Below are 14,949 nucleotides of genomic sequence, written 5' to 3' on the forward strand. Positions count from 1 at the left end.
GATAGCGGCACAAGTAATGTTTACTATATATTTAAGTAATTATAATATATTAATATTTTACATTATTATTTTAATGTAATTATAGTGTGTATATATAATTTTATCCTCATACAGTATAATTATAAAATATATTTTAACATCTATATTGTGATCTGATTTTAGTGAGTGGTCATATAATATTTTAGAATCAAATGTAAGTGTACATTTAATCCCAGTTTATTTTAGGGAGGGAATTATACTATTTTTATTATTTTTTTTAAGGTTCATGTTTGTATGAGGTAAAAGAGCTTAATGGTGAGATAAATGTACAGGAGTGAATTCAGGTAAATTAAGTTATTATTTATCATTGTTTAAATTTACTTGATGTCAACCATTTTCGCAACATTATGCAGTCAAAAAACTGCATAATGATTTTATTTATACACAGCGTAGCCTACAAACACATTAACATATTTAGAGAACTGAAAGGACAGTTGTGTAAAACATACCGTAGTGTAGATAAGCAAAAACAGATGAGGTGCGTAAAATTAAATTTTACTTGACAGCTCCGTGAATCTGCCTCAGCCAGCAGCAGTGCTTGTCTGCGTCTGGGCGTTTCGCGCAGGCGCAGTCAAGTCTCTCCTTTTTTTCCAGGCCAGTGCGGCAGGCGGACCGCAGGGAAAGGGAGAGATTTTAGGAAGAACAGTTACAAAAGTTAAAGAAGAGGAAATCATGACACAAAACAGCGAACTCATCGATCGCTTCTCCTCGCCATTGAACCTGACATCCCTCATCATGGCGCTCGTGTCACCTATGAAATATTGATTTTTGTCATCTACACCAACTTGAGGATATAATGCCGGGAAACGGATGAGAACTACTGCAGTCGCCTGGAATTGCTTGCTGGATATTGAATCCGGCGCTCGGGGATGCAGTTGGTATTGTTTTTCGTGTATATAATCAATATATGAGAGGAGGATTACTGGAGAACACGAGAGCTCGGGCCGTTATCCGTTATATTTCAAATCACATTTAAGCATGGGAATGTCGTCCGCCGCTCTGATCTCATAGTCCCGCGGGACGTGATGCAGCCACGCGTAGATGTCAAGATGGGTGATGCCGCAGAGATCAAGGAGAGCAAGAGGACGTTCATCGTGCCGACGATCAAATCTGTTGATCACTATGACTTCACCAGGGCCAAGATATCGTGCAGTTTGACGTGGCTCATCGCCAAAGCCTTTGGATCTGGTAGGTGGCGCTTAACGGTTTGAAAAATCTGGATTTTGAGTGCTGGGGGAAGTTGTCACAAGGGTTTACAGTATCTGAGGGGTTTAATATAGGGTCCGGGGTCCACAGGGGGCCTCAAAGTGGGTTAGAGGGTACGTGAAAATGATATGAGAAACTGGAGTCTAAAATAAATAAACAAATCAAATAAATAAATAGGTAATAAATTAAATGATCAAAAGGTAGGTTTAAATGAATGAATGAGCAGACATTAGATTAAAACAAAACTAAAATAAATAGGTTAAAATAAGCAATCAAAGAAGTAAATACATACAGTACGTTATAATGAGTATGTTAAATAAGAATAATAATGTAATATAAATAAAATATAGTAATGGAACTTTATTAGTGCTGGGCAACGATTAATTACGATCAATCACATCCAAAATAAAAAATTGAGATTTATACATCATCTGAAATCGGAATAAATAAGCTTTCCGTTGATGTATGGTTTGTTTGGATAGGACAATATTTGGTCGAGATACAACTATTTGAAAACCTGGAATCTGAGGGTGCAAAAAAAATCAAAATATTGAGAAAATTGCCTTTAAAGTTGTCCAAATGAAGTTCCTAACAATGTATATTACTAATCAAAAATTAAGTTTCATATATTTACAGTAAGAATTTTACAAAATATCTTCATGGAACATGATCTTTACTTAATTTCCTAATGATTTTTGCCTTAAAAGAAAAATCAATCATTTTGACCCATACAATGTATTTTTGGCTATTGCTACAAATAAACCCTAGCGACTTAAGACTGGTTTTGTGGTTCAGGGTCACATATATGTGTGTGTCCCATGTATATTTAATATGTATAAAGACACACACATACAGTATATATATTTAAAATATTTACATTTACATATATATTAATATTCATGTAATTTATATTATATATAAATATGTGACCCTGGACCACAAAACCAGTCATAATGGTCCATTTTTGAAATCAATAAAATAAAGCTGAATAAATAAGCTTTCCATTGATGTATGGTTATGATAGGACAGTATTTGGGTGAGATACAACTATTTGAAAATCTGGAATCTGAGGGTGCAAAAAAATCAAGAAATAAAGAAAATTGCCTTTAAAGTTGTCCAAATGAAGTTTTAGCAATGCATATTACTTATCAAAAATTAATTTGATCAAATATACCCATGCTACTTATGACTGGTTTTGTGGTCCAGGGTCACATATATTTAATAAACATAACATATTTTTCTTAACTATAAACTTGCATTGGTGTGTATTTATATGTTCATAATAAATATACACAGTACAGACACATGTATTATGTACACAGAAACTTTTATTTTGGATGCAATTAATCAGTGCACTAAACTTTACCGAAAGCAAATATAGTAAAAATTAAAATGTTAGACATGTTTATAATATAAATTTTTCAAAGTATAAATTGGGCTTTTATACAAAGTTTATAGACACCTTTTAAATGTTGGGGTCTTTTGCATGAGGATGATAATATTTGGAGGTCTGTGGGATTTAAAAGATTGAAAACCCCTGGTTTAATATACTTTTTCGTGAATTGTTTTGTCTTTCATTACTCTTTACATTTAGCTGAAATGCTTGTTTAATGGCAATTTCCATTGTGACAACTTACCCCATATAGTGTTCCACCTTGCTGTTGCTCACCAGATATTCAGTCAGCTGTATATTTTTTCCTAAGCAGTGACAGGGGGCACGCTCAGTTGCTTTCTTGTTGAGAAGACTTAAAAGCATGCGTTCATATTGAAAATAGACCTACTTAGAGAAATATGGGCTGGAGTAAAAGTGTGTCATCATGCCTGTTTTCCACTACCAGTATTTAGAAATGCACTGGGCATATTTTTTAAATTTAGCATCATGAGAGTTTATCAAAGAGATTTTGTTAATGGAAAAAAACATCAATTTGTTCAAGTATAAGAAGAGAATTAATGCTGGGTTAAAAACAACCCATTGCTGGGTAAAATATTGACAAACCCAGCGAATGGGTCATTTTGACCCAGCGGTTGGGTTAAATGTTTAACCCAAGCTTCTGGGTAGTTTTATTTGACCCAATTATTGCTTAAAAATGACTATATTTCTTGCTTAAAATTAACCCAAATAGGTTGGAAATTAACATTTATACGTATATTCAATAAATGAACATTTATTAATAAATTGAATAAGTAATAATTAAATATAATGAAACAACCCAGTTGCTGCATTTGTCCAAATTTCACCCAGTGCTGGGTTGTATTTAACCCAGCATTTTTTACAGTGTAGGAGATATATAGGTATTTTAAGTGCATTTGTGTCTCATGAGAAGCAGCATACAGAGTCTAAAACCAGTGAATTTCACAGAAAGTCTACATGGTGGTAACTGTTGCCATGTCTGCAGAAATCATTAGCCTAGATCCCTACATAGACTCATGAAAGGCCACTGTCTGGCGTATGGCTCTAAGTCCGTCCCCACAGTCCGTAATGAATGCTCAAAGCAGATTCCCCACTTCCGCACACAGTAATAGGATTGAATTTTCCAGAATTGCTCCCCATGGAGGATGCTGGAATAAACATAAACACAGACTATCAAACTTGCAGGGCCTTAGCAGTGTGGCTTTTATTGCTAGAGCAGCCTGGCCCACAACAGAAAAGCCTGTGGAGTGCAATGCAAGGCCAAGACGAAGATGGCAGAAGTGTGTCTGTATAAAGTCTGCTTTTCTCATTGAAGTTACTAGTGTACATGAACTCTAATGTGGTTGATAAAGCATGGATTTACTATGATCTCTATTGCAGATGTCTCTGAATCCTCTAAACTTCAGTTCTGATAGTGACATTAACAAAAACTACTATTGTACTTACTAACATTGTTTTGGGAAATAGCATCTCTTGTGAAAGAAGCATAGAAGTGTGCTTAATTGTACTGAGTATAAAAATGGCACTTTAGTGTACTTTTAAAGTCCCCCTATAGTGAAAAATCAAGATTTGTATGTTGTTTATTTGTCTGTGTGGTGTTTTTAATATGCTTTTAGACAAACCATGTGCATGTCCATTAATTAACACCATTGCTGAGTATTTTCTCCGTAAAACTGTAGGTTAGCTTGCCAAAGGCTGTCCCAGAAATGGGTTTGAAACATTTTTTTGCTATGTCACAAACTTCAGTAACCAATCACGTGAAATGATAGATTCCTATCATTAGCATGCAAAATATACCAATAGGATTATGAGCACAAAACCAAATATTAAATAGAGCATTTAATAGTGCATATAGAGCATTAAATAGAGCACAACCGCTAGGCGCTAACCGCTAACTTGAAAAATAACATGCGCTAATTTACATATTCATATTTGCATATTTGCATATTCATAGATCCACGTATAGTAAATGAGGCAAGGGGGGGTCGAGTTACATTCAAGCTGTTTTAAGGCATGAGAAAATTATTTTCACAAGAAAAAACATTTAAATATTTCATTTTGATGATCAAAGATCAGTTTTAAGGGATCAAAATTTTGACTACAGGGGGACTTTAAGAGAGTATATTTGCATGACTGATTCTTAACACACTTAAGTACACTTTAAAATTGCAGTTTAATTTCAAATTAAAATTTTAAAGTATATGATTTAATAATATTTCATTGTGCTTCTAAAGAGTACATTTAATTACTAATTGTTGTGTCATTCAATTACATTAAAAGTCCATTTAAACTGGACATGCAAGTTTTAGAAATGACAATAAAATATAATTTAGTTGCCATTATTTCTTGTCAGTACATTTGTCAGTAACCGTATTTTAAAGGCAATTATAAAATTACATATAAAGATCTACTGACTGTATGTCCTACTGTAAGTGGGTCACAAAAACACTCTTACGTTCAACTAATTGCACTTAATAGAATTTAATAATACACCTATATTTAATTACAAATAACATACAATTAACTACCCGATAACATCACATTCAGTTGCACTTCGGGTATATTGTTTTAAAGTGTATTATTTCCATATAAGTAAGCTTAAAAGTAAGCTTGAGTGTACTTCTTTTTCACAAGGGACCATACATACAGTAACATGTATTTTTGACATTTACCTTGGTGAGCCTGTGTTTTTCTCAACATACACCACCAGTCAACAAAGTTTTTGAACAGTAAGATTTTTAATGTTATTTAAAAGTCTTTTAAGAAGTCTCTTTACTTCTCACCAAGCCTGCATTTATTTGATCTAAAGTACAGCAAAAACTGTACCATTTTGAAACATTTTTAGTATTTAAAAATAACTGTTTTCTATTTGAATATATTTTAAAATGTAATTTATTCCTGTGATCAAAGCTAAATTTTCAGCATCATTACTCCAGTTATCAGTGTCACATGATCCTTCGGAAAACATTCTAATATGTTGATTTGCTGTTCAAGAAATATTATTATCATCAGTATTAAAAACAGTTGAGTTCATTTTTTCATAATTTTTTCATCAAAGAAACCTGAAAAAAATTCTACTCAGCTGTTTTCAAAATTTTTAATAATAAAAATGTTTTTTTGAGCAGCAAATCAGAATATTAGAATGATTTCTGAAGGGTCATGTGACAGGAGTAATGACAGTAAAAATATTTTAAAAATTTTACTGTTTTTTTCTGTACTTTGGATCAAATAAATGCAGGCTTGGTGAGCAGAAGAGACTTCTTTAAAAACCATTTAAAATCTTACTGTTGTGGTAATATGGTAATATGGTCCTCATTTAGTATAGTGACATACATCAAAGTACTATGGTAGTTTTTTTTGTCAGGGTGATAATATCCCCCCATCAGTCACTGCTTTTCACAGCAGAATGAAACTGCTGATCAGCATGAGAAACAAACACAGGAAGACGAGCCCCACCATTGCAAGGCGTCCTTAGATTGAAAATAGAGTCTGGTGGATGTCTGTTCATCCAGATACTTTTCTCGGAAATGAAAAATAAACAAGGCCACAAACAGCTGTTTTGAGTGCCAGTAGGCCCTCATAACGATATTGTCCATGTCCTGTCTTTCCCTCCAGCCTAACATCTGTGGCATACTGCACATACCACAACTGAGAGCATTCGTTTCTGTTACATCACTGAAGCCTGAGGAACACTGGGAGTGCGTGACGTTCACATGTGACTCTTTGCACTGTTATTCTCTCTGTAAACTGTTATTAAGGACAAAAAATGTCAAACGTTCATGTTATGTTATGAGAGACCCATAGAGCGGGTATGAAGATTATTACATTATTTGTTTCAAAAGATAGGAAAGGTTATTTGGGAATTCTGACTTACATTTTGGCCTGTTTTATAAGCATATAGCTTCAAATAACCTGAAATATTGTGCACAAATAATAAGGGTTTTATAATTCTTTTATAATGCTTTTGGCATCTTTTTGAAGAAAAAAGCCTGGAAGGGATTGCAACAGCCTTCAATAAATCATGACAGAACCAACCAGTTTGCAATTAGCAAACAACAATAATCCAGTTAGTTAATGACAGACAAAATTACGTCCTGTTATACTTCTTTTTTAATTGCTTGAGAAGCCATTTCACAGTAGGGAAGAAAAGACGATTGCAATTTGATGCTGGTCTTAACATACACTCCCAGTCAAAAGTTTTTGAACAGTAAGATTTTATTGTTTTTTAGTCTCTTCTGCTCACCAAGCCTGTATTTATTTGATCCAAAATACAAATATTTTTACTATTTAAAATAACTATTTTCTATTTTAATATATTTTAAAATATAATTTATTCTTGTGATTTCAAAGCTGAATTTTTAGCATCATAACTCCAGTCACATGATCCTTCAGAAATCATTCTAATATTATGATTTGCTGCTCAAATAACATTTGTTTTTATTATTATGTTGAAAAGAGCTGAGGATCATGTGACACTGAAGACTGGAGTAATGATGCTGAAAATGTAGATTTGATCTCAGGAATAAATTACATTTTAAAATATATTCAAATAGAAAGCAGTTATTTTAAATAGTAAAAATATTTTTATTTGGATCAAATAAATACAGGCTTGATAAGCAGAAGAGAATTCTTCAATAAAAAAAAAATCTTACTGTTTAAAAACTTTTGACTGGTAGTGTACAAGTTGTTAAATGTTATTATACTTGGAATGAATTTTATAAGCATATGCCAAGAATATCTTTACATTTCTGTAGAAAGTAGGATATTATCTGCTGTATAAACATTGATAATTGACCTTACGATATAATCGTTTCATGAAGGGACTGAGTTGTGTTTCCTTAGAGTAACATTTAAACTCACAAAAGGGAAGAGTTGAACTTTTGAAAAGCTTTTGTGAGTCGTGGTGACTTGCTGCCTCAGGCTTTTCTCTTTCTGACCCCTCACTTCCTCCCTGTGTTTGTCGTGCCTTCGAGAGCCGTTTCCTGCCTCTGTCTTCATCTAGTAGGGATGAAACGCAGGGAAAAAACCTTTCCATAACCAGGCAGCTTTTTATGAGCATGTTCAGGAAAAACTGTAAGCTTTACAAAAGTGTGTGTTTGTGTGTGTGTGTTTTAGCTTTTGGCTCTGAACTGGCAGAGACTGGCAGGGAAAGGGTTTCCATTGACGCAGCAGCTTTGTTTTATAAAGGTTAAGAGAAATGTTTTAAGAGTTTTCTGATGCCTCTCATAAAGACCGTCGCCAGCAGTTATAAGTTAATGGTAGTGTTGGAAATAAGTGTTTCATAGGGATAAATAATCATTGTCAACTAGGCATGCAACAACCAGTAGCTGTTTTTCTAATTTATTTAATTAATTTTATTTACTTAAAATGTCATTTTTTAAAATAAATAATAAAAATATTTATTTTAATATAATTAAATTTTTATATATATATAATATATATATATATATATATATATATATATTTTTTTTTTTTACTTTATTAAGTATATATTTTTAATTAAATTATTAATATTGTATAGTGTAATATTGTATAGTGTATTTTTAAGCCGGAACAGCAGAAACTGTACTGCACCTTTAAGACGCATGTTTCCTGCTGCTGAAAGAGACACACACACACAAAGACATACTGAAAGGAAATGACCCGGGAAGAGCAGGAATCTACATCGCCTGTAGTCTGACTCACACTGAAGCATTATGGGATGCCAGGAATTTCCTTGGCCTGCTAAACTCAGACATCTGCAGTCGCACTTCAGCGTCAGAAACAGAGTTGAATTGTCAGTCGCCAGATGCTGTCATCCTGATGCTGTTATTTTCTGTTTATGTGCATCACAACTGCTTTGTTTTTGTAGGCAAGTGCTCGTGACTCAGTTTTTGCAGGCCTGTACCTACGTGTGTGTAATTGTGTTTGCTGGCTCCCCAGTGATTGCAGTCTGTATGTGTGTGACTCAAATCATGCATGCCTGTACCTGTCTGCTTGTGCATGTTTGAGTCTATGGTGCTATTCTGAAGATCTTCAGTAAATCAGATTAAGCGGGAGCCATAATGGGATTAGTCTGAAAACAGTGTGTCTTTCTCTTTAGGTTCCACTTGTTGACCTCAGATCAGTCTGTTTGCCAAGCTTTGATCCTGAATCAGATTTAAAGACACATTAAGGTTTTTTTTTTTTTTTCACATGAAGTACTGTTTTTTTTTTAAATGTTTTATCCGCCTCACATGATTATTTGAATAATCACTTTTTTTTATGTGCAGTCAGTCACGATCCCTCTCTTTCTCTTTAGACTGTGTACCGGTGGAGTTGGAAGATCCATTTTACAAAGACCAGTATGATCAGGAGCATGTGAAGCCGCCCGTTGTGTCTCTGCTGCTTTCTGCGGAGTTGTATTGCCGTGCCGGGAGTTTGATTCTCAGGAGCGACGCGGCTAAACCTCTGCTGGGTCACAATGCCGTCATCCAGGCCCTCGCTCAGAAAGGCCTCTACGTCACGGACCAGGAGAGACTCGTGACTGAGAGAGACCTCTGCAAGACCCCCATACAGATGGCAAGTGATTTGACACTGCACCTTCATTTTTTTCTGTTGCAGAACTGATATACCAAACCAGAATTTATTCAGACACCTTCAAAATTTCTCACATTATCACAGCTTATTCACTATAGTTTAGAAAATGGTAATAAAATATGACAAGAACAACAACTGTGTCAGAACAAATCTTGATAATGTCAAAGAACTTTGATAGAAAGATATGTAATGGATTACAATCAACCAAAAATTCAGACAACTGTATATTAGCAATATTTACACAACTCTCAATACTTTGTTGACTAATTACCAAGCAATGAAAAAAACACTTAAGCAAAACATGGTCAGGTCAAAGTGTCTGAATAATTTTTCATCCCAATTTTTTAACAATTTTACTGGTAGTACACTGTATGAAGAAATTTTGGAGAATGTAATATGTCACAGTTAATTGTATTATTATTATTTAATTAAATATTAAGTAAAATAAGAAAGATTACTATTGCAATATTTAGTCAAATGTTGAGGAACAACATGTAAAATTGCAAACTTTAAACCATCAAACTCATTTTTCTCTCATTTCTCCAGGTTTTTCGTTTAGATTTCGTTGCCATCATCTAATGCTCGCTTTGAGTTAATCTTAAAAATTATCAATAATTTAATAATATTGTTAATGTAATATTCAGCAAATCTCAAAGTAAATTTACATTTTTCACACTGTGCATTATAATGTTGTGATTTCTAAATTCACTTCATTTAAAATGATGCATTTTAAATTATTTAAAATGCTGTTTGTTTTTAGCATTTTATTTTTGTGTAATTGTGTAATTATTCATTTTTCATAACACTTTACAATAAAGTGACATTTGTTACATTAGTTAATGTATTAACTAACATGAACATACAATGAACAAAATATTTATTACAGTATTTATTCATCTTTGTTAATGTTAATAAAAATACAGTTGTTCATTGTTTGTTCATGTTAGTTAGTCATGTTAGTTCATTGTTTGTTAATGCACAGTGCATTAACTAATGTTAACAAACACAACTTGTGATTTTAATAATGCATTAGTAAATGCTGAAATTAACATTAACTAAGATTAATAAATGCTGTAGAAATATTGTTCATTCTTAGTTCATGTTAATTAATGTATTTAACTAATGTTAACTAATGAACCTTATTGTAAAGTGATACCATTATTAATTATTTAGACTACAGTATAGAATTATTGGTATTAACCAGAATTTTAACCAGCATTTTACATAATGGCCAATTGATGTTGTGAAGTCCAAATTTACTTGTAGTTTTTTAAAATTATTTAAATTGTATGCTTTTTATTTTTGTTTAATGAATTATTTAGACAAAATATTTGTAATGTTGGCCATATTAATTGGCTTATTGTTATTAACGAGAATTTTTAAATCAGTGTATCCTTAGTACTGACTGAAGCTTTCATAGGCCTGATGTAATGCCTTCACAGTGTTTTTTGGAAAGAGCAAAAAAAATTATGGGAATTATTTTGGTGTAGCCATGATTTTTAAGCTTTTCCTTGCTGTTGCTTTCATAAGTTAAAGGAATAGTTCACCCAAAAATGAACTTCTGTCATTAATTACTCACCCTCATGTCATTCCAAGTCTGTAAGACCTTCGCTCATCTTCAGTTTTGATGAAATCCGAGAGCTTTCTGACCCTGCATAAACAGCAACACAGCTGACACATTCAAGACCCAGAAAGGTAGTAAGGACATTGTTAAAATAGCCCATGTGACGTCAGTGGTTCAACCGTAATTTTATGAAGCTACGTAAATACTTGTTGCGCACAAAGGAAACAAAAATTATCACTTTATTTAACAATTTCCGAAGATGAACGAAGGTCTTACTGAATGACATGAGGGTGATTAATTAACGACAGAATTTTCATTTTTGGGTGAACTGTCCCTTTAAGGCAGTGATAACACATCTGCTGGTATTGAACTGGAAATGCTAATGGTGCTGTTTTTGGTGGCTGTGTGTAAGCTGCAGCGTGCACTTCATTTAAGGGTGTTGTAGGGTGTAAGTGTAGGGTGGAAGAGGTAGAGGCCTGGACACTGCCATATTAGGTACTGCTGATGTCTGCATTGCAGTACTCCCTCTCTCTCCCCCTCTCTCCCTGTCTCTGCAATAACACTCAGTATCCTTTCGGTGTTCAATTTAGGTGCTTTTACCTCTCCGAGACCACTGTGCTCAGTCTAGACAGTCTGATTTAACACAGACGCAACATTCACATTAAGACACAATCACACAAATCCACAGCTCTCGTAGTTGCAGACTCACCCTGCACAGTAAGCTTTAAAATGAAAACACATCTCGGTGTGCTATCAGATTTGTCTTTGCATCAGCCACAGTGTGTGTGTTTATGATTGGCAGGATTATGTGACATGAGGTTTAGAAAATACACAACCTTCGTGTGTCTCACAGTCTGTAAGACTCACCCATAAATACACCCACTGTGTCCGAAAACACAGCTTAGTTTGCTGTCTCTGTACGAGTCCACACTTATACACGCACATGGGTGGGTGTGTCTGTTGGCATGGCGATTAGCACTGCGGCAGTGTGTCGAGGTGTGTGTGTGACTCAGTTGGAGAGGAGGGGTCTGCACTGCTGTGAAACTGCATTGATGAAATTCACTTTAATCAGCATATTTGGGAGAAATGTGTCGACTGCACATACTATATGCTTTCACTTAGCAGGTGCAACACAGAAGGTAGTGTTCAAACTGCATACATACAGTGAGGGTCTGAAGTAATGAAATGCTTCTGTTTTGCATTCTTTTCTAATTCACATTATAACAAGAAGTCGAATTACAAAAATGAACATTGCAGAATGTCTTAGCATGGTTTGTCCCTTTTTTGTTTTAATAAAAGCAGCATTTAAGCTGCATGGACTCTAGAAGTTTGTGTGATACCAGATGATACAATTAAAAACACTTGCATTATATAACATAACTAGTTTTTCTAGACACTTACTAGTTGTCAGACTTTACTTGACATATGTTTATAAAAATATAATAAACGATATTGGTGGTTACTGTGCTAGAGCACCTCTGCAAACTTGATGTGAACTGACTTCTGTAAAAAATTATCAGGGCTGCGTTTCCCCAAACCAACTATGGTCGCAAGTCCCGCCGTTACTAATAGAGTTTAATGGACCTAACCACCATAGTTAGCTAACGATGCTTTTGGGAAACGCACCCCAGACCAGTTCGTTAACAATACTTAACAATAAAAAGCTATTCAGAAAAGTTAAGTACTTAATAGAGTAAGAAAACTCTAGCATCATTTGTTGATGCCAAAATGACAAAATACTTTTTTCAGGCCACTGTACACACTACCAGTCAAAAGTTTTTGAACAGTAAGATTTATGTTTTTTTTAAAGATGTTCTTTTTTGCTCACCAAGCCTGCATTTATTTGATCCAAAGTAGAGCAAAAGCAGTAATATTGTGAACTATTTTTTCTCTTTAAAATAACTGTTTTCTATTTGAATGTATTTTAAAACATGATTTATTCCTGTCATTTTTAAAGCTGAATTCTTAGCATCATTACTCCACATGTTGAAAACAGCTAAGTAGAATTTTTTCATGTTTCTTTCAGAACAGCATTTATCTGAAATAGAAAGCTTTTGTAACATTATGAATGTACAGTACTGTGCAAAAGTCTTAGGGCACTAGTATTTTCATCAGCTAAAAAATGGTTTAAAGTCAGTTAAAGTCGGTCTTTTGCTGTAGTGTGTCAGTAGGAAATATCAGATTACATTTCTAAACATTCATTTTGCCATTAATCGTAATAATCCAGTGAGATTTTTGTTTGCACAAGGAGTCTGACAACAGCGAGTGCTCTGCACAGAGATCTGATCTCACCATCATCCAGTCTGTCTGGAATGACATGAAGAAACAGAACAAACTCAGACAGACTAAATCCAGAAGAACTGTGACAAAGTCTCCAGCATGCTTCAAGAAACCTACCTGCAAAGCTGCAGCACTGTTAAAAGTTTTAGGCACTTGTGTAAAAATGCTGTAAAATGAGGATGGTGTCATAAATAGATTTTCTTTATCAATTACCTTATATTAACTAAATGAAATCAACATTTGGTGTGACCATTCTTTGCGTTTACAGCAGCTTTTGCCCTAGGTGCACTTGCACAAAATTTTTCAGGTAGCTTTGCAGGTAGGTCTCTTGAAGCATCTTGGAGACATTGCCACAGTTCTTCTGGATTTACTCTGTTTCAGTTTGTTCTGTTTCTTCATGTCATTCCAGGAAGACTGGATGATGATGAGATTAAATCAGTGTGGAGCACTAGCTGTTGTTAGACTCCTTGTGCAAACAAAAATCTCTCAAAATATTCTGCTTTATCCTCTTTCCCCAAATGTATCAGAATAGTGCATACAGTATGACTGTTACAATTCACCAATTGATTTGTAGCACCCTGTCTCTAAAAATGCTATTAAATCTATCACTTTTAGATAATATCTCATTTAAACTGCTGAATATGTCACAATGTGTGTTTACATGTGTGAGCATATGATACAGTCATTGTAACGTTACTGTTCTGTAAGTGAGGCTGAAAGTCAAGAGCAGGTGAACAGGATGAAAACTCCTCATAGAGTAGTTTCTAGAAGTACTCTTTCAGTTTTTCTCATGCTCTTCACCTTCTTTGGTCGGTAGCGCTCCACCCTTTAGTCGCTCTGTTAGAAAACAACGGGTCTTTATGCAAAGAGAGAAAGAGAGAAGAAAAGCATGTTTGCATAGCGAAGCATGAACCCTCTGAAAATGCCACCGCATACATCAACACATTGTGTTGTAAGGGATACCTGAGGCCTCAGAAGCAGTTCCAGACCTGCTGGTCCCAGCCTTTGATGATGTGAAAGCACTTCCTGTTGATTCACACTGTACCTGGGCCAGTTTTTTAAAGCCTGGATCATGAGCATCTCTCTGGGCCTTTGCTTTACAGTTAGACCATTCAGCTGTTAATTAGCCAGTGGACATATATTCAGCAACATTAGTAAAACTATAGTGTACAATGCTCCATTTTTTTAAATAATCACTTTCAAGTGTAAACCTGACCTAAAAATGAAAATGTTCGTCATCTGTTAGTATTCATGAGAAGAGCTCTGAATTTGGATATTGAATTAGTTTTTATAATGCAACCAGCTGTTTCATATGGGCAAAATATGAGCACATTTTCCTAATGTTGATTTATACAGTTTGGATTTTAGACTTAGCTAAGTCTTTTCCTTGTTTTTTTTAGGGATGATGAAAAGCCTAGGCTTGCTGATCTCCATGGATTAAATTGTTATTTGCTGATTTTAGTGGCTTAAGGAAGATGTAAGATTAAGTAAGATTTTAAAGATCTGTTTTAGAATTTTAATCAGAAAGTTACACTTACTTTAAAGAAGAGATTTTAGAGAACAGATTTGCAGTCACAGCCTACAAATTATTCCTGCATAAAACTTTCTTTAAAAAACAACAACTGGTAAGCAGCTGTTTCAAGACTATCAAAATACACTTAATTTAGTTTATTTACTATTTTTTGGACATATAACTGTTTTAAAAAAAAAATTGTAACACCTTTTGCATTTTTGACTAAGGTATCAACTGAGGCTTTGCACAATGTTTTCATTTACAGTATGGTTTTGTTAAAAGTTAAGTTATGAATGTTTCATAAACTTAGGTTTAGTGGGTCAAAAGTGATCCAATGCAAAAGGTGTATGTAGATTTGTAATGGATTAGGAGGATTAA

General features: G+C 34.1%; 1 protein-coding gene across 1 annotated transcript in view; it reads left to right on the forward strand.

Moving 5' to 3' along the window:
• The first annotated feature begins 628 nt into the window (after positions 1 to 628).
• camsap2b (calmodulin regulated spectrin-associated protein family, member 2b) overlaps positions 629 to 14,949 on the forward strand; it is a 48,377-nt gene continuing 34,056 nt past the window's right edge. Inside the window, 2 exon segments of the mRNA XM_051129023.1 lie at positions 629 to 1,227; positions 8,937 to 9,196. Of these exon segments, the coding sequence (XP_050984980.1) occupies positions 1,065 to 1,227; positions 8,937 to 9,196 (423 nt within the window). The 5' untranslated portion in view covers positions 629 to 1,064.

This window comes from Labeo rohita, chromosome 2 (genome assembly GCF_022985175.1).
Source record: "Labeo rohita strain BAU-BD-2019 chromosome 2, IGBB_LRoh.1.0, whole genome shotgun sequence".
Taxonomy (NCBI): Eukaryota; Metazoa; Chordata; class Actinopteri; order Cypriniformes; family Cyprinidae; genus Labeo; species Labeo rohita.